The sequence below is a fragment of the Mya arenaria genome, chromosome 9 (genome assembly GCF_026914265.1).
Source record: "Mya arenaria isolate MELC-2E11 chromosome 9, ASM2691426v1".
Taxonomy (NCBI): Eukaryota; Metazoa; Mollusca; class Bivalvia; order Myida; family Myidae; genus Mya; species Mya arenaria.
This window is the reverse complement of record NC_069130.1, coordinates 58,115,849-58,136,653: the sequence shown is the minus strand read 5'-3', so window position 1 is coordinate 58,136,653 and position 20,805 is coordinate 58,115,849. Positions and strand designations below refer to the sequence as shown.

General features: G+C 36.5%; 1 protein-coding gene across 1 annotated transcript in view; it reads left to right on the top strand.

Moving 5' to 3' along the window:
* LOC128245391 (chordin-like) overlaps positions 1 to 20,805 on the top strand; it is a 47,536-nt gene that overhangs the window by 9,496 nt on the left and 17,235 nt on the right. Inside the window, exons 2-14 of the mRNA XM_052963530.1 lie at positions 1,215 to 1,315; positions 1,748 to 1,880; positions 3,132 to 3,230; positions 5,418 to 5,553; positions 5,965 to 6,058; positions 7,136 to 7,277; positions 7,895 to 8,026; positions 8,627 to 8,703; positions 11,835 to 11,973; positions 12,345 to 12,439; positions 15,790 to 15,915; positions 16,241 to 16,385; positions 16,953 to 17,146. Coding sequence (XP_052819490.1) covers positions 1,215 to 1,315; positions 1,748 to 1,880; positions 3,132 to 3,230; positions 5,418 to 5,553; positions 5,965 to 6,058; positions 7,136 to 7,277; positions 7,895 to 8,026; positions 8,627 to 8,703; positions 11,835 to 11,973; positions 12,345 to 12,439; positions 15,790 to 15,915; positions 16,241 to 16,385; positions 16,953 to 17,146 — 1,613 coding nt within the window. The remainder of the gene's footprint in view (positions 1 to 1,214; positions 1,316 to 1,747; positions 1,881 to 3,131; positions 3,231 to 5,417; positions 5,554 to 5,964; positions 6,059 to 7,135; positions 7,278 to 7,894; positions 8,027 to 8,626; positions 8,704 to 11,834; positions 11,974 to 12,344; positions 12,440 to 15,789; positions 15,916 to 16,240; positions 16,386 to 16,952; positions 17,147 to 20,805) is intronic.

The window sequence follows — 20,805 nt, the reverse complement described above, 5'->3', positions numbered from 1 at the left end:
ATTTATAATGGAAGTCGTTGTTCAAAGATTGGACAGTCAGTAGACACGTCCAGCGTTACTTACTACGATAACCTTTATCTTGTGAACATAACAATGGATTGCAGTGACTCAGCTAAGCGAGTTCTGACGATCGCACTTACAGTTTTTTACTTAAACGTTTTGTTTTGGTTTTTATCGATCGTTTTTCTTTTAAACTTAACATTCTTTGTAGCACAGTGGAAAGGTGTGTCACCGATCTTATCTTAAAGATCAAGGTCAAACTTTGAGGTTAACATTATACAATATGAATTTCATTACAATGATTCGAGTCTTTATCAATGTATTTTAACTAATAAAGGGAATTCAATCAAATCCGTGCCTCAGTCATAATATTTTATCATGTATTTGGAATTAAATCAAACTTCAAAGAATGACAGACAACCTTGGGAATGTGGGTAACGCAAAAGTGCTGTGTTCTTAGCTAAAAGATTAAGATCACACTTTGAGGGTTATGTCATACAATACGGATTTAATAATAACATGTCTTGTCTAACTTCTATCTTTTAAACTTATAAAAGGAGCTCAATCACACTTCGCAGAATTGTTTAGCACCGTACGGTGTGTCTTGTTCCATAATTATGCTCTAATCTCAAAAGTCAAGGTCATTCATGGAGGTCAATGTTATGCAATATGGACTTCCCAAAATTCTTTTGCCACAACTTTGGTGTTTATAACGGGAATTCTATATTTCGCATAAATGTAAAACTCCCCTGGAGGGTGTAGTGCATGCCTTTTGTGTTCACATCCCAAAGGGATGAACTGTATGACTTTCAGATAAGGATTGTTGTTAATTGTATGAATTTCAGTATCTGCAGATAATAAAATACGGAAAATTTAGAATGCTTGACATATCTAAATGCTCTGACATAATGGACAGTTTCCGGCGTTTCACCGTTTTAATCGGAATGACACTAGCAAGATAGGAAACAATTTATTGGTTCCTGCAATTGTTTGGTTGATTATCTTGGATATCATCAACCATGGTTAGAACTCAAATATAATGCGGTAAATCGAGTAAAAGACTACATGTTGTTCTAACCCGTACATAGTATGCACACATTGTGTAGTATGCCATTCTACATCAAATAAACCTGTAGTTTTAACAGCAATTCAGCATAAAAATCCTGTATTTGTTTAGGGGAATCATCTTCATGCCAATGATTTCTTTACTCCAGGTTGTTGGTTAGGGGAGCAGTTCTATATGGTGGGAGACCGCTGGAGTCCACGAATAGAACCCCAGGGAATTATGTACTGTGTGAAATGTCAATGTGCACAGGTGTGTGGATTTATAAATCTCATCGGTATAGGGTGTTATTTTTTCAAGTAAAACAGACTACTTAGTTTTTGCTGCCTGGGAGACGTGTCACCATGCTCTTGTTTTTTTATATATGATCAAGATATTTTGTTCAAAGAGAGAGCAGTTTTTCTTGAGTTTTCCAATACATTTATTTCAATAAGCCGTTAAAGATTTTTATTAAGTGAAGCGGTAGATATAAACGGTGGCTGGCCCTGCGATTGTTGACACTCCCTAAGCATTTAATTTAAAATCGTGATTTTACAACATAAGATCGTACAATCGTTGAAAATATGTTTCCGTTGGCGCAGCGTGTTGAATATGACCAGGCCGAAAAATATTGAAGATGGACGAAAAAAGATTTAATGACATACATATCTACAATTTACATTGGATTACCTTTTTGTCCTGTAGGTTGTCCGTGGCGGCCGGATACAGATGGCGGGCCGGGTGTTGTGTCAGAACGTGGCGTCCCAGTGTCCGCGGTCCGCGTGTGAGCGGCCTTACCTGCCGCCCCGTGCCTGCTGCAAGGTGTGCCCAGGAGAAGGTAGACACATTCCAGTTCGGTGTACTACCTATATCATGTGTAACACTTGATTGACATATATATTGGTATATGTTATAAAATCATGCACCAGTCAATTGTTACCACGGCCCCCCAGGTCCGGGTGTATACCAGGGATAGCCGGGGAAATGGGCCGTGTTTTTACCTTACATGCGGCCCCGCAGTGCCGGTTGAATGCGGTGGTTTCTTCTATGCGACAAGTATAGCGGGTAAATGGCCTTATCTAGGGTCCCTGGGGTGCGGGGGCATTTGGCGGGGGTTTTACCAGCAGTCCCCGGTATTCCCCAGACCTGGGGGGGGGGGCGTGGTTACAATTGACTGGTGCATTAGGTGCATTGGTTAGGTGATAAAAACTTACTTGTGGCTGAAACCACAACCACACCACCATAACGGTTTTAGTCTGGAAATGATAGTCGAAAAACGTAATTACTGCCATTAACCGTCAAAGAACTATGTTCCGCATTGCGTTAACTGCTTCCAAGAGTACTGTCGATAGACAATAACGGATGCGGAAACGTCCTGATAACGTCCTGATTGCTGTTGTATGAACGAAATTAAATAAATTTGCAGGCGACTTTTATATTAGTCTCAAGTCAGCGGCGTAGCTTCCGCTAGGCCATAAGGCCCGGGCCTGCCTATCAATTTGCCTTTTTTTAAACTTCTCGAAAGTCTGTATTAGTCTTCGATTTTTAAGCCTATTTTCCCTTTTGATACACGCCAGAATGCACCATTTGCAAGATTTGAACATCATTAAAAGGATCACCTTGGCCATTTTCCATCGAAAAGAACCTCGGATGTATATGGACGGTTTACAATGTTAGAATTATTTTTATTTTACTACGCATCAAGTAGATCGCGTTGTAATTATAATAAGGACGTAGGCCGTTTATCTTAGGAATCTTAATTATTTATGTAATAATACACTTCCCTGGGAACCAATTTGAACTTAGTAATACAAATGCCACGTAAAAACCACTACAAATAATTAATAGTATTATTATCAATTTTACGAACTACTCATGCACCGGCATACATCCGAGGTTGTTTTTTATGGAAAATGGCCGAGCTGTTCCGACTGGTAAATCACTTGCGGTACACAGACGTCAATGAGCTCGCACATGGCATTGTAAAAAATGTGTTTACCTAACATTTATTGTATATGTAATGCTGTTTATATGTTTTATTTCAAGTGAACTTATACATAATGTCCAGGTTAAATTCTCGTAACTTCAGACACAGTTGTAACGCCTTATGAAACAGACGACACTGATGAAGAAGCGCCTACAGGCAGTGATGAGACTACTGACGCCTATCCCAGTAAACCGAATCTTAGTGAGTATGACAAAAGAGATGTAGGTAAGAAACAATCCCATTATAGCGCAGATTGTCCAGTCCCCAATATCACAAAAATACTCAAGTTTAATCTCAATAGACTCAACTCATTTCACCACATAACATGGAAGTTATTACAAATCGGATATGTTATTACACCTTTTAAAAGACCATTCTCTTTAATATTCATTGATACAATCGTTGGTGGAGATTCCAAAGAAATAATATTTTACAGCATAAAATGTAATTATTGAGAACCACTCAATGTGTTTTAACAATTACTTAAGTACATTTCTGGTTCTAGAATTAGTTTTCTTTGAAATTTTGACAAAACGTTTTCAGCAGGACATTCTATGAGGATATATGTTGTTGGCAATTTTAAATAGTAAAGACATGCAATATTTTGAATCATACTCTGCTTTTATCTGAAACAATGAGTTGAGACTAAGATTGAGATTCGACTTGAGTATTGTTGTGATTTTGAGCCCAGTATCATGAAAGCGAAATAACTCAAGTCAAATCTCAATATCAGACTCAACTAATTTTACCATATAGCATCAAAACTTAATGAAATAATAGATTTTTTTACATCTTTAAAAACCGCATTATATTATTAAATACATTGATTAAAACCTTTGGTCTAGATTCCTCGAAATATCGAAACATTGACATTATCTTTTTATTAACACATTCTATGAGAAAATAGGCTTTCAAAAAGTATGAAATCATACAAGATTTGGAATCATACTATGATTTTATCTGGTAAATTGAATTGAGAATGAGATTTGACTTTAGTGTGTTCGTGATATTTTGGGCTTTATTAAAGTTATCAACGTTGTAATGGCATCCTTGTATTTTTAAGCGTGAAATTGTTGATGCGGCGGTACCCTGTAATAAAACACACATAGCAGAAACAGTTTTAACAATGTGTAAGATGTACAAAAAATCACAAGTGTGTCCATCAAACTTAAAGCTGCACTCTCACAGATTGAACGTTTTGACAACTTCGTTGTTTTTTTTTGTCGTGGAACGACCCAATTTGTTCGAAAATGCATGTCAACCAGTCATTTAAGACTGCTGACAAAAGATTGCAGATTTTTATATTCAATTTAAAAAAAATGATGTTTTATACATTTTTATTAAACCGTTAGTAACGGTTTAAGCCATAAAACATTAATTTTGGAATGGAAATATAATAATCTACGATCTGATCTTTTGTCAACAGTCTTTTATCATCGGTTTGCGGATATTTACGCAAAAGATGCTAATTCCCAGACAAAAAAATAAAAAAGTTGTAAAAATGGTAAAACTGTGAGAGTGCAGCTTTAAAGAGTAGTAAAATATGTTCTTAACTTGAGCTCTAAACAATTAACTCTATGTTTGTGTTCTGCAGCCAGTTGTATACCAAACAAAATATTATTCTTATGATGTAAATTGATGCATAATCGACCCCATGCTAGCTCGTATTGACAATTCTATGCTTGTTTTGTGGAAATAATGATTATTCCAATTTCGGGACCATCTGGTGTCTAGCTCCTTTGAGGTCTTCAGATTTTGATACTAACAGAGAAACAATTTTTCTTTCAAAAACCTGAACAATATTACACCAAATATGTCTATAAATAACGAGACGGCATAATTATGTTCACCATTCTTATCAATATAACTGTGGGCTCAATCACTGGAGTAAAAGGACCATTTGAATAAATATTCCTCTTCAAACCACACCTTAAAGTTTGGACGTCAATTAACTTCCAAATGAGATTCGTCCATGACAAGTGGCCATGATTACTACGTTATTGCATTTACGAGCATTAAGCGCCAATCATCATTACAGCAGACGACATCATTATAACCGCCTTAACGATTCCATGAAACTACTCACTAAAGTCTATATTCGGTTATATAAGTTACGAAATTTTACTTATTTGATTGAGCATGTGATTTATTAAAGAAAGATTTGAATTTACAGGTCGCCCAACCTAAGTGTCATTTATGAAATAACGACTGGTGCTGAATAATCGGGATATTTGTCACACAAGAGGTTATTTCCCTCATTTGGAAATATGGGATTAAACTGCATGGTGCTCCCAGCATAAAACTTTATACAATATTCATTCTTTTACTGAATTATTGTTAACAATAATGTTTCATTGCGCCTCACTTCAATATATGAATTATTTGCAGTTGTGACAGCGGTGTTGGCTGGGCGCGGGTTGGCCGGCCGGGGAGAAAAGGGCGTGCGCACGCGGGCGGCGGCCGTCTTGCACGTTTTACGCGCATCAAGCGACGCTGGCCTTGATTATGCCATCCGGTTTCAAAAGTATTAGTTACAATCACATATTCCTATAATTCAATATCTGTTATGTCAGTGGTGAAACTAACATGCACTTTTATATATGAAATAAGCAATAGGGCATGAGATAGTTTAAAGGTTCAGAATTAAACTGCTGGTAGATACAATTTGTAATACATGGTGTTAGAACATGTCAGGTAAATCTTAACGATTAAGTCAGTAGTCATTAAGAATTAACTGAATATGTTTAATATGACTTAGATTGTAGCCTGTATTTAGCAGGCGTGGAACCTTATAATAAAGTTATGTATGTTAAGTTGTAAAACTTTAGAATTTAACGACTGAACTTGGGACTTATTGGAAGCTGATAGGCGATTACACTGGCTTAGGTGGGATGTAGGTAATCAAAGTATTTATAACAACGCTTGTTGTCTTCAGATTACACAAGCCACGTTCGCTGTTGTTCAAGGACCAGGCAGGAAATACGGTCCTGGAGCAGAGGCTTCCAAAACAGACCAAACGCACCGGCGTAGTGAGTTTCTCTCTGGTAGTTTTGGCACGCTTTCAAAATAAAATCTCGTTGGCAGAATATAATGTTTTCACCTGTAATGCATTAATAAAATGCTTCATACTGCAACTTTATAGTAACTAAATTAGTTTATTCTTTCTTTTCCAAAAATATGTGGGTATTTTTAATCATAATGGGGCCGTATTCACTAAGCAATTTAGATAGATCTTGAAGCTGCACTCTCATAGATTGGACGTTTTGACTTTTTTTTTTATTTTTTGTCTTGGAACGAGCCAATTTTTGCTAAAATCCATGGAAAGCAGTTATATCACTCTGCTGACAAAATATTACATCGCAGATTATAATATTTAAGTTAAAAAAATGATGTTTTATCATATTTACACAAAAATTTGCTCTTTCCAAGGCAAAACAAGAGTTGTCAAAACGCTCAATCTGTAAGAGTGCAGCTTTTATTTAGGAAGCAAAATCTGAGTATTAATCATATAGTGCATTCAAAACAGTCGTATTTCAGTTTTATCTTTAAGTTAAATCTAAGGTATTTAATGTACACGGCCCTGGGCTGGAATTCACTACCTGTCTTAACTGGACTTAAGAACGACTTAGCTAATCGGATTACTTGTTAAAAATAACTGGCCAATAGAGTGAATGACGTCAATGATGTATGACCATAAGATTGACTTGAGTCGCAAATTGAATACCACCCCATGTCTATAAATTCTATATGTAGTGATTTGTTTAAGTCAAAACATTATTTTTCATCTGAGTATTGCAATTTATTTGTAAGATATGATTTACATAATTTCGTTCCAGTTCACTTACCGTTTAGCAACTTAAAAACGTCAAATATTGACACCCGGACAGAATGTTCGAACTTTCTGGTTCATTATCACACAGTAGCAAATTGCGCATTCGCAAATCTATTTTTCGCAATCATGTGACTACTCACCAGGTAGGTTTTGGCATGGAATTAAAGCAATTCTACGTTAAGTGGTTGATTTGACTTTAAGCAGGCCACTCGAAGTACAGGAAGTACAGCCCACAGACCAACAATATTCTATTTATGTACTCTTCTTTTTTTAGATATATGGCAGCATAAATTACGTCACCAATGACATCATTGATCTCGTGACGGAAGGTGGACTGGCTGTAATACTTACAACATCAAAACACAAAAAGGGAGGACTATTTGGAGCGCTTTCCGAAAACGAGTTAGCCAATATCGGTATGAAGTGAACTGTTGAAACTTTCGTGGTTGTTTTCATAAAGAAGCAAGAAGAAAAAACAATATATGGGGGCGTTTCAAACTGACCAATTACAATCTTAGTTTCGAAGAACATATTAAAAATGTTCCAAAATATTAATTTGAAAAAGTGATCGAACGATACATGCATCGATTAGATGGCCCAAACGATTTAGTTTTAGCGTTATCTTAAATCTGTAAACACGTCATAAATCGCAACACATTCTTCGATTTGTTTTATCTCCTAAATTTTATATTGGTCTTTGATACTTCCTTAAGTTCAATCAAATTAAATTATTATTAATACAAATCATGAAACTGTGGGACGTAGCGCATTTGCGACTACAGTCGACTAATATCTTATCTTACATCTGAAACGGGCTTCAGGTGCGAAATTTCATATCTATATTTTTAGAGCTTTAAAGTCTTCAGCGCTTTTGCATCAAGGATAATAGGATCAATTTCATGCTTTTGATAAAAATCTCTTTTTAGTACGAAATCGTTCCTAGGTTTGTTGATGACATCGGCACCGAGTCCTCTTGTTTATACACACTTTCAGAACTTTTAGCACTTTGATTTTTAAAGTCGTCTGTATGCAGGTACGTTTGAGGCGGTGTTGGCTGGTGAAGGAAGGCGGGGCATAGCGGGACACGTGACACTGTTCTATGACACGCACACACACGTTGCCTCGTACGTCGTGAGCATGGCGGGGCTGTCTTGGCACAAACTGGGTAATGTATAAACATTCTGGAATCCAATGCATATATCCCGAATGAGTTATCTTGTCAAACAGTGATGGGCCACTGGTTTTTCGCTTTTAAAAAAGTATAACAATAGTAGCATCGACATACTGAAATGAAAAACTACAATTTGTTCTTGGTTATTTGAATACATCTTCTTAATATATGGTTTACTCTCTTATAGAGTGTGAGCTGCTTTTCAAATTATGTTATTAAAGCTGCGCTCTCATAGATGGACTTTTTTGACATTTTTTCAATTTTTTTACTCCGAATCAGCTGATTTTGGTATCAATGCCTTCAATTTTGTCATATAAAACTCACAATAGAACACATCTCAATTGTTTGGAAAACAAGCAAATTTCGAACGTAAGTATGAAAACTGCGAACTGATCCTCTGTCAGCAGTCTTGTATTACTTGATTCAGACATTTACGCAAAATTTGGCTCAGCCCAAGACAAAAAGAATGTTGTCAAAACGACAAAAAAATGTTGTTAAAACGTTCAATCTGTGAGAGTGCAGCTATGTATTGTTGTCTTGTCCATCGATGGGTTTGGTAAATTACAAGATTATTTTCAATTGTTTTATTTTCAGATTACACAGACTTTGTCGTTTCATTCGAGAAGTCAACTGAAATAAAGTATCAGCACGTACTGAACATATCTCCTACGGTAAGAAATATTTACTTCGAATGTAAGCACGTGCAGGAGACAGTCGATGGGAGATAAACGAAATAGCAGAAAATAACACAATCTGATTTCAAAATAAATGTCATTTAAAAGTTGCTCACGTAATGTCTGCCCCGATACAGTATTGACGGATAGTGGTCACGTGGATGGATACCATAGTAAAAATAACCGTTAAAATACTGTGGAACTTGTATCCAAACAAAAATATTGGTTACATTGTAACTAGAATTATTTCATGCCCTCACAATCATGTCACATTCATGCCGCTTTTGAAGGTTAGTTGTGCTTTAGTCAGCGTCAGAATGAGCTTTTGACACACTTGATGTTTTTACGAACTACAGTTTTATTAATATATAAATATCAAGGGGCATAATTCTGGTTAAAATGTATGAAGAACTAGACTATTCCTGTACGATCATCTGCATATAACGCCTGATCATCCGTGATCCTACGAATTGTGTATAAAGTTTTCAACACACAATATGTTTTCGCTATATCCTTCAAAAATAAAACATTCAAAGGGTCATAATTCTCATCTAACTGAACTCAACACAACGTACTTCGTTCTGAACATAAATACTATCTGCTTGGCCTTCTGTGAAAGTTTAAAAATAAACCTCCAATAGATAAACAGGGAGTTCGGCATGCAAACGTTCAAATCATAATTGAGAGATAAAGAAACCAAATTCTGGTATGATGGACGCAAGACAAAGCATTCATCACATTATACCTGATCATTATTAAATTTAAACTAATTCCTCAAATTGGTGAGATATGTGTATGACGCACACTATGTTTTAACTTTACTCTATATATAGAAAATAACTAACGAGTGACCATATCTCTGGTCGGAATCCACACAGCGCAAATTCAGTCTTGTAAATTCATCAGCACATGATGTCTGATCACCTGTAATTAATTAACCAAATCCTTTAAAATGTGTATTAGCAGCTCAATGTTTCACTATAGTTAACATAAGAAAAACATGTCAAAGACAAAGGGTCATAATTCAAGCCAAAATGGACACAGCACAAAATAATTCCTTCACGCTAGTCTATTTATGCGAACGCTTAGACACGGCCTGTAAACGCCAGCTCCACCACTTTACGGTGGTGCAAAGAAAAAGAGCTGTCGACACTTCCGTGGTGGAGCTGTGCCCTATGTTTACATGAACAAACGTGAGTATGATTTATATTTTATTTGATAATTTCATTTTACTAACATATTTCGCAATCGGAGAATGTGGTACCGTGTAAGAACACTTCTACTGTAGGCTGGTTACTATTTCGTTTCAATATTGTGCAAACTGTGGTGTCAGGAGCTTTCCTCCCGAATCGGACTTGTGCATATTTTGTGATCTGATTGCATAGCAATTGTACATTTCGGTGCTTACACACCCCGTAAGAACATTCTCACGCATGCAAACATAACTGTTATGTATAGTACTTATGCCGGAACACAACAAAACTGATAAGCACTTCTTAAAGGAAAAGTGCACATATTTATAAAAGTGGTGGCGCTGTTGCCCTAGTGGTGCCGCTATCGAGTATGTTTTGCACTCGAAGTAATATAAAAAGTTAACGCTTTTGGAACGAATACAACAGTTGCTATGTTTATCATTCATTGAACATTATGCTGGTTATGCATACTACTTGCGGAAACAAAACTCTTCGCGAACTACCTTAACCGTACTGAAAACTGTTTCGAAAACAAGCGGCTAGGTGCTGTTAATTTTACCATATAGATATAAGTATCTATCATGTGTGTCCGGTACGGATAGAAAATCCGACCCGAGTGCACGCGCGTAAGCCGGTAAAGAGGTTTACCGAGTTACCGGCCACGTAGCGTGACCGAAGGACCGATTTTTCTTTCCCTACCGGAAAAACGTGATTGATATTTTTTCTTGCATATCTAAAATTATCAATTTGTGGGAGAATTGAGATAAAAAACGCACTTTTGTACATTTTACCAAAAAGCGCGTGAAACGTTGTTTACTGACGTCATAAAGCGCAGTAATTTTAAATCACTATTGATGTCAAATAGTAACTATTTAAATCGCGTTATTACGATTATTCATTATATATTTCAATTAATTGCATACTTATAATTGATTGCGCTTTATTGACATGAAATAATGTACTTTTCATAAACCATACAATAAAAGAAATAAGAAGTAGCGCGTTGTGGCGCATAACTCATCTTACATGGTGGTGTAAGATGCGTTTTTCCAGCACTGGTCAAATGACCGGGAACACACGTCCGGTATGCAAGAATACCTCTCTCATAACCGGACCCACATGATAGATATTTATAGTTATATGGTAAAATTAACAGCACCTAGCCATTTATTATCGAAATAGTTTTCAGTAAGGTTAAGGTAGTTCGCGTAGAGTAGTGTTCAATGAATAATAAACATAGCAACTTTTGTATTCATTCCAAAAGCGTTTACATTTTATATTACTTCAAGCGCAAAACATACTCGATAGCGCCACCACTAGGGCAACAGCGCCACCACTTTTATAAATATGTGCATTTTTCCTTTTTAAGAAGTGCTTATCAGTTTTGTTGTGTTCTGGCATAAGTACTATACATAACAGTTATGTTTGCATGCGTGAGAATGTTCTTACGGGGTGTGTAAGCATCGAAATGTACTTGCTATGCAATCAGATCACAAAATATGCACCAGTTCGATTCGGGAGAAAAGCTCCTGACACCACAGTTTGCACAATATTGAAACTAAATAATAAACAGCCTACAGTAGAAGTGTTCTTACACGGTACCACATTCTCCGATTTTCGAAATATGTCCGCTAAATGAAATTATCAAATAAAATAAAAATCATACTCACGTTTGTTTATGTAAATATAGGGCACAGCTCCACCACGGAAGTGTCAACAGCTCTTTTTCTTTGCACCACCGTAAAGTGGTGGAGCTGGCGTTTAGAGGCCATGTTAGAGCAATACATTTGAAAAGTGTATGAGGATTCTTTGGGACCGACAGTCGAACGGACAAGAACAACACTGTTTGCCTCCAATATTGTTTTCGTGAAGGCGTAACTCGTTTTTAGATTAGATTACGTAAGCTTTGAAACATATGTACGGTTAACATTTTAGACCCGGCGGTTGGTGGGTCAAGTGAACGTGGATGGAGCCATGTCCAAGCAGATCGCACGTGGAAAGATTCATGTGCGTGTGACGTCACGGGACGGTCAGACCATGACGGGGCAACTCAGGCCAAGACTTATACGAACAAGTAGGATCTCAACTGTTACAATGAGTTCATCTATAATTAATTATGAAATACACGCCTACATTTAGATTCCGATGAAACATTTGGCACCGAACTTTCTGTAGAGATAGATGTTATAACTTATTTTTGTTGTTGTTTTTATGGCAACAAGTGTAAATCAATTAAATGAGAGGCATTGTACTGAAAATAGAACGGGAGAGATATAAGAAGGAACCAAATAAAACGACCAATTACGGTAACGCTATTTCATTTTAAACTGCTATAATATATTCAGTGAACCGCTTCAGTCACCCGAAATACTAATATTTACATGTTGTTTAGAATGTCGAGGTAAGATGTTTCAGGCCGGGTAACGTGTTTTATATGCCTTGTAGGTGGCGTATCGCTGCTGTCCAGCAAGTCCGGGAAAGGGGCGGTATCAGGTCACGTGACCGTTAGACTAGCCGAGGATGGCGCACTGGAGTACAAGGTCAACGTAGTTCCGTTTTGTGATAGATATATTGTATCTCTTTAGCACACGTGTTGAATTGATAATGCAATAGCTGGATAATGCATTTTAGTCTGGAAATTTCGGTGAAATTAGCGGGAAGTTGGTTCGTCGAGTAACATGTTTTAGGAAATACGGGTTTGAAATTGCATTTGTTTTCGTTAAAACTGTACATTTTCTTAAAGATTGACACTAACTCTACAAGGAAAGTCCAAAAAGGTAGAGTTTGGTTAAGATTTGATAAAGTTATGGCTTCTTAAACAGGGTCATATCGGCAAATATATGGAAATTCAGGGTCAAGTCGTCACCCTTTACAAAGATAATAAAATAAAAATTAAAAAAAAATAAAAATTTGTCAATTGTCACAAGTTACAGTTACCACATCATATTCTTACTAAAAATTGATAAAAAAAATAAATAAATAAAACGGACGGGGGCGTGGTGTGTCAAAACAAGGCAACCTGCCCCTGTGGGCGTGACTACAAACTCCCGTCAAGAGCGTGCCATAAGCATTGTAACGTAACGATGATGATCATTAATGAGGTTGTCAACGTTGCTTACATAACTGCATGAACATACCTTGTTGTCCGTGCCTTTCTTCAAATATTGTTTCTCCTACGATATGACCAATTTAGCGTCACATGAAGCTCCGCTTATTGCTAAGTCATAGCACGACAAGGTCAAATTAAAATGTCTATCAACAACTTATATTAAGGCTATCCGTAGAATAGAATAGGAAATCTTGCTTTTTACATTATCAAAAGATAGTAAACTAGGATGAACAATCCCTGATGGGTTGTAGCTCATCAGGCGAACAGGCGTTTTACGACAATGTTTATGGCAAATTAATCCAAACAAATACCTTACGACATTGAGCCAGCTAGTTATCTATCATATAGCTGAACGCTTGTTTGGTTAATTAGACCTCAAGTTTGCGTGGCTAGTCTATTGATTCGTCTTATGAAATACTGAAATATGACATTTGTCTGTGCTGACTGATTCCGCGAAAATCTTTCACCATAAAACGCCATGAAATGTTCGGAGATAACACTAACCTTGAGGAATTTGCATACGTAATCGTTTAATATAGCTTTTAATTTGCAAGGAAATACAGATAACACTCGGATGGCAATGATAATAGGAGAGTAATTGGTTTGGTCAAGTCATCGTGCCAACCGAATAAGATACAGTAAGCTTTTTTAATGCCGGGTTTACAACAAAAGCATTAACTACATTAGCGATTGTTCCGACATATACTGCCGGAACGTGACATATTCCAAGGCCTTACTATTTACCGAGCTAACGTGTCAACCAGACTCTACCGTGCTGTTATACCATTATTCATTCAATTCTTGTCTTATTAGCGTACTTATCTTAACATCGCTGTTTTTTAGATCAGCAATGCTAAGAAGTAATTGATATTTTCAATACTAAACTTTAAAAATCGCTAAATTTGTTACGTTGTTTTTAAACAAAGCTGAGTTGATTATGCAGGTAAATCGTTCCATTAAGAGCAAATATCACCAATTCGGCATTGACTTCTCAGTTAACATGCATTTTTGTTTTTTTAACACATGCAAGTGAATCAAGAGATCGTAATACCATCTCAGACCATTGGCTAACTTTCCATCTTAGTAGGTTCTGAAGCTAAAAGTTTTGTGATTTAACACATATGTTTTCACCGAATTGTTTGACCTCTTACACCGAGTTGGTCACTTATTTATAAAACATAATGGTTCAACCACTTTTTTCTGACCTCGCTTAACGTTTTGTACACATGTGGAACTTTATTCCCATGTGTTAGGGGTCGTGAAACACTAGAACTATTTCGGATTTAAATTTGTCAATCTATACTAGAATTTATATAAAAATAGTATTTGGTGATCTCTGACCTTAAAGCTGCACTCACACAGATGGACCGTTTTGACAACTGTTTTTTGTTGTCTTGGAATGAACACTTCTTTGAGTTAATATCTGGAAACCAGCGATATAAAACTGCTGACAAATGATCAGACCACAGTATGTCGCCTTTACGCGATATAAAACTGCTGACAAATGATCAGACCACAGTATGTCGCCTTTATAAAACTGCTGACAAATGATCAGACCACAGTATGTCGCCTTTACGTTCGTGTTTTCATCAATGAGTAGGTGTTTTAGAGCTTTGCAAATGTTACGAACGATTTCGACATTATTCAGGTCAAATAAACATTTCCATTCATACAACAGAAATGCCACAGGCTTAGGAAGACTTTCAGACGCTAAAATATTTGACATTTTTCCATGATCAATGTTATGTTGTTTTGTGACCGTTGCTTCTTTTTAAAAAAAAAATAATTTGTAACTAGGGAGTGAATTTAAGTCACTATTTGTTCGATAATATAATCGCGCGGTAGTGTCAGGTTGAAACTCTAGTTCAGTGAAAAGAAGGCTTTTATCGAAATCATGTTACATTGGTGCAGCAGAGGGCTGGATCTATCAGAGAAATTACCGTTGTCGAAAACCCATCTGCACTCAGGCTTGAGGGCAAGCTGTATAAATAGTTGAATTTTATGTCATGAAACAATAAGAAACCAAATAAATCTTTCTTTTATTGTATTATGTTAATTTATTTAACTAAATGGTTGATAATGAAACAGAAAGTTTGTCGGAGCTGTCATCTATTCTATGACTGCTTAGTAGTTGCCTAGATCTGCCTTTCTATTAAGAGTCTTAAAGTGAAAATAAATATTTATAATAAGTATAATAAAGAAAGTGAAATTGTATGAACCCGGAGCGTTTAAAGAAGATAAATGTGCAAAACACAGGGTTTGAACAGATCAATGTTTTATTATCAGACTAAACAGCTTAATAAGTTATATTCTCCAAATGTAACTGAAAACATTAAAAATATACATAATGTGCGCCAATTATAACCAGGTCCAACAAACTCAACATGATAAATAAAAGACACGAATATATGTAACGAAAGAGAGGCATCGAGTGCGGCCCTTAGCAAAAATTATATATATTAATTTAAAATTGTACCTATAAGGATTGAACATTCATTTTCTGTATTTCATGAACTTCATGTATTGGAAACAAACGTCTGATTATGTTTAATTATATTTATTTTTAATAATTTTAGAGGTTCTTTAAAACGCAGGAAACGAATATTCAGTTCCTAATTGAAAATATCTTCGTTAGGAGTTTGATAGCAGAATTGGAATATCTCGTCGTTAGACTACTTATTGTACAGATGTATTGATGGTGAAGGAGCGAGGGAAGTGCTATAAAAGGGGAATAGCCTTTGCCAAATTGCAAACTGATTTTTGTTCCACATTGCTCTTCAGGTTTCGGTGAGTGGGTCTGAGGGGACACGGGTCGTACTACAGAGGCAACACAACCGGAAGGGCACTTGGGATGATTTTCGGTCGCTCATCACACTTAACTCTACCCAACTTCAAAAAGACAGGACGGTATTGTGGTCACTTCAGTTTTTGAATATATATTCAGCAATAGCTTTCATTATAGGTGTAAAAATGTATATACAAGTTAATATCGTTCTATAAACATTACAAAATTTATTATAATATTTGATCGGCAAAATATCACTAAACGTGGATGGGGATATTACAAAATATCAACACATGTTCCATGGATCTGAACGCTTTGCCTAGAACATACATCCCCTTAGTGCCAGGATACTGGAATTTCAATGGATAGTGTTGGTTCTAAGCGAGTCACTTTGCTTGGCTTGCCGATGTATTTCAAGTTACATCGTATCGAATATAATAACTGCAGGTATCAGGGCGCGTGAGGAAGATGCGGGCTCGTGACACAGTGGCGGTGCTCGGATCCCAGATCCGCCTCGCAGTGGTCGGTGGGAGCCAGAGGGATTTCTTCTACTTTATCAGCTACCCGCACTCCGCTAGTTTCATATGGCAAGGTATACCAGGCTAGGTTATATGTTTGATATGATGCGATATACAAGTGCAAATGCACATTACTGCAACATGTCAGTTTATTGTGCTTACGATCAACTTAGTTTAGTTAAAACTCATTAAATTATAATAACATTATAATTTATCAATCACTCTTGTTGGCACGATGTTACGCGAGAGTGTTGTCTTGTGTTGTGCGGGAACCCGGAGTACCCAGAGGATATCAACTTGTCCGACTTGGTGACTAGCGCTCACCAAACTCACTAGCGCCCAGACCGGGTATTGAACCCAGGACACCTTGGTAAGAAGCGTGTGCACTTACTGCTGCCATAACCAGACCAGACAGCCTCTTTATAGCAATTTACTCAAGGGGTATTGGGTTCTAGCAGGTTAAAGTTGTTTAGTATCGCGTTGAGAATGAAAAAAACGGCCTCAAACTACTTTGATATTTTAGTATATTCCGGTCATGGTTATGGTGCTACATTTTTACCTTTGGTCAGCTTAAGGCAAGTGCAATTTTGGCTATGTGGGTAAAAACGTTTCTACAATTTACCTGCAATGTCCATATTTAGCGGCCCCGGATGTATTGCTCCCGAAAGCCAGAGAAAATTGTACGGGAGAGGCGCGGATGTTCACTTCAGTCAGCCCGGACTGCTCTTTCCGGTACTTCGTGGCGTTGGCGGACACTAGCTATGAGGTGGGAGATCCCGTCACCATCACTATGGTTTCCAGGACTCTCGGTGTCGTCGGCAGGGATAAAGATGCGGTATGATGTCACACATTTTGTTTTGATAACCATCCACCATCAATCCATCAATCCATCCATCTATCCATCCAATCCATACGTAGATATATCTTCTATCCATCCATCTATCTACCCAATTCATCCATTCATCTATCGATTCATCCATTTATCTATCCAATTCATCCATCCATCCATCCATCTATCCATCCATCCGTCCATCCATCGATTCATCGATCCATCCATCCATCCATCCATCATCCATTCATCGATTCATCCATCCATCCATCCATTCATCCATCCAAACCCATCCACCCACCCACCCATCCATCCTTCCTTCCTTCCTTCATTCCTTCCATCCATCCATCCATCCATCCATCCATCCATCCATCTTTTAACTACACACACGGGTTCTATCAGCCTTAAATGTTTTTTTCGCAAGGTTATTGTTTTTATGTTGATTAACTTTACTGTTTATCTATTTGCAATATATCTGATGAACCAAATGTTCCAATATGTTACCAGTGGTGTATATAGCACTGACGCAACCAGCTACTGTGGTTTACGATATGTTACGATCTACCCGCGCTCATTGGCAATAAGGCCTGACCCGCTTGCACTCTTGGGCCATGCTGTTGACAAAGCCCGTGAAAGCCTAAATGGGGAAACATGCCTTTAATAAAGGGTACAGCCGATGGAAACATTATTGAACTCTCTTCCTTCTCTATTTTTCTATTCCATGTGATTTTAACTGCTCTCTTCATATTTACACACTGGACGCGGATGCGGCGGAGTCCTATTATTATACAGCTAATGAGCTCGGACAGAATGTTAAAAGCTTGTTAACTGTCGATCATTTTCATTGTCTACTAAATATAAACTTTCCAGAAGGCACGTGAGCACTATGATAGGAAAAATGAAGTTTATTTTATCACTATAGAACATATTGCAGTGAAAAAACCCTTAACATTGAATTTACCTATATTAAAAAGCATACAATTTATAGTACACTTTTACACAGTAAACAGACCACACGCATCAGAAAAACTTGGCAGATAATTGACAAATCATTACTGAGGTATAACAATTATGAATAAAAGGACACGCTCATTGTTTACTGTTGGCGTCTGGGCTCGTCCATGGAAATTCCTTTGTATTATTAAAATTATATATGCATACAATTAAAATGTAATCAATCAAAACACATTTTCGTTCAATTTTCTTGCATGATAAACGGTTTAACATACTTTGAACATTAAAAAGTGCCTCTTTTCAATTAACAAAGCTAATTTATCATAGTTGAGCCTATATGGTTTAGAACTGTTGTTTGAAGTGAAAAATAATGGTACAGAACTTTGTCTTAGTGCGATGCCTGAACATTATTGCCATGCAGTTATTTAAAGTATAATTATTCGTTATCATTGAATATGTGAATATAATACTGGGCATTAAGCCGGTGCTTTGTGACATTGGCCATGTTGAATATGTTTATCGCTGTTGATAAACAGTTTGGATCATTAAAACTGCTATTTCCATACAGCGGATATAATTCATGGTTCCGGAGGAGTGTTTTTCAAGAATGGTGTAAAACTCCTTGCATTTTGTCACAACTTTTTATGAAACAGTTGTGTGCATGTGAATAAGGTAACTACGATTACAAAGACAAGCCAAGGATGTAGAACTTCCTGTCATTAATGTTGAACGGCACAGCGCTGAAACTTATTTCTGGACCGAACCACAAAATACAACCAAAATACAACCAAACAATGAAAACAATAGTTTCGGTTTGATTAAAAATATTCATTTTTTTTCAATTTGGTATCGTGTCACAGTGTCAAAAGTCACCTAGCACCAACTAAAATGGTTACAAAAATAATTCGACAGATATATCCAATGGTTACAAATGATCAGGAATGAAACATTTATAACGCCGGCGGAGTTTGGGGTGATTGAAATGCAAACGACAATAAATCACATACACATACCAGAGTGGCCGAGCTATATATTTCATCGATATATTTAGAGATTAACATACCCCAAATAGCACAGTAGATCAAGTTCACAATGAAAAGGTATATTTAAAAATTATATTCAAATACCTGAAGATGAAAAATTATTCAACTAGCAAAATCCAGCGCAAATAACATACTTTTTGTTTGCAATTGTTAAAATTACATAAAAAAAGAAGTTGAATATATTTCTTTTCCTTGTACAACGTGGTTGTCTACATGTAAATAAAGTTAGTAATACGCAGTGCTATTGTGTTTAGTTATACAATAGCGCACACCGATAGAGTCCGACAAAGGCAAACAATTAAAATACCAAGAACAAAAAAAAACATTTGATAAATTCATTTTAACTGAGAGCAGATTCAAACTCACGGTTCACTGAACAATATACTGGCATATCGGAATTTTAAAGCATTATATTAAAAACAGCAGCAAAAAAATATCATTTGAGTGGCAATACCCGAGAGTGTTCTACAGAAATAAAGCATCAATCTGATACAACATGTTGGTAATACCCATTAGTTCTCGTGATATGTGAAACGTCATTGTCGCTATTTATTCTTATTTACTTTTTGTAATGGACCATGATAATTTCCGTTTGCTATGCGGGAAAGCATCAAATCATCACCATTAAGGCATGGTTAATATTTCGCTGATTTCTAATCAATCTTATTCTGTGATATTTAACTAATTTCCACCAGAAAATCTATTAGTCCCATCACGCATGCAATACATCTAACGGGGCTGCTGACATAATGCTTAATCAACGATAAAAATATGGTTAAATGATTTCATGGTCATTTGTTTCGTTTGTAATAGCTGTCGTTTTAAATTGCGTAGCTGTTCAAATGAGGTGATGCGGTCGATACGGCAGGTTACGCTCTTTCGCCAAGCAATTTAATTATACCGTCCATTCATTCACCGGTCTTTTTAATACTGGTTATGATTTGCTAGACCTCATTCTCTAGAACGAATACAGCTTTCTGATAGTAATATCTCCTTTCCTCTGGCGATATATCTCACATTTGATGTTTGATAGTTCATAAAAATGATTTAGTAATAATTTGATTATCAGCGTGAAAACATGCACATGGATTTAATTGTCATGGTATTCGTTATTCCTTTATCCGTCCACGTTAATCATAAATTGAAAATGACATTGTGCTACGTCAATAACTAAACATAGAGTGTGTAAAGGACAAACATTCAATAAATCGTTCGGAACTCCTCGGTCATTTTATTTTAAAACAGCCTCGAATGTATGCCGGTACATCAGTAAAAGTAGTTCGTAAATTTTTGAATTATATCATTAATTAAATGTAGTATTTTAGCTTGTATTTATTGATATAAGTTTAAATTGATTGTCAGTGAAGTGTATTATTGCAAACATTATTAAGATTCCTACGAGTTAAGTCATTAAGTTTAACTACTGAATTAAATTACTACGCGATCTACTTGCAGTGGACATAAACATTCCGATTTCTGAGTATGTAAACCCTCCATATCAGTGTGTGTATACCACGTGATAAATTACGTCATATATGCTTCTTCGGAAGGCTTAAAATAAAGACTTAAATCAAAGATAACTTTTCCTTTACTTCACCATTTTAAATAAAACAAAGGGCAGTATTTGCCACTTAAAGAGCCCCACCTTCGTTGTATTATCGAAGATTG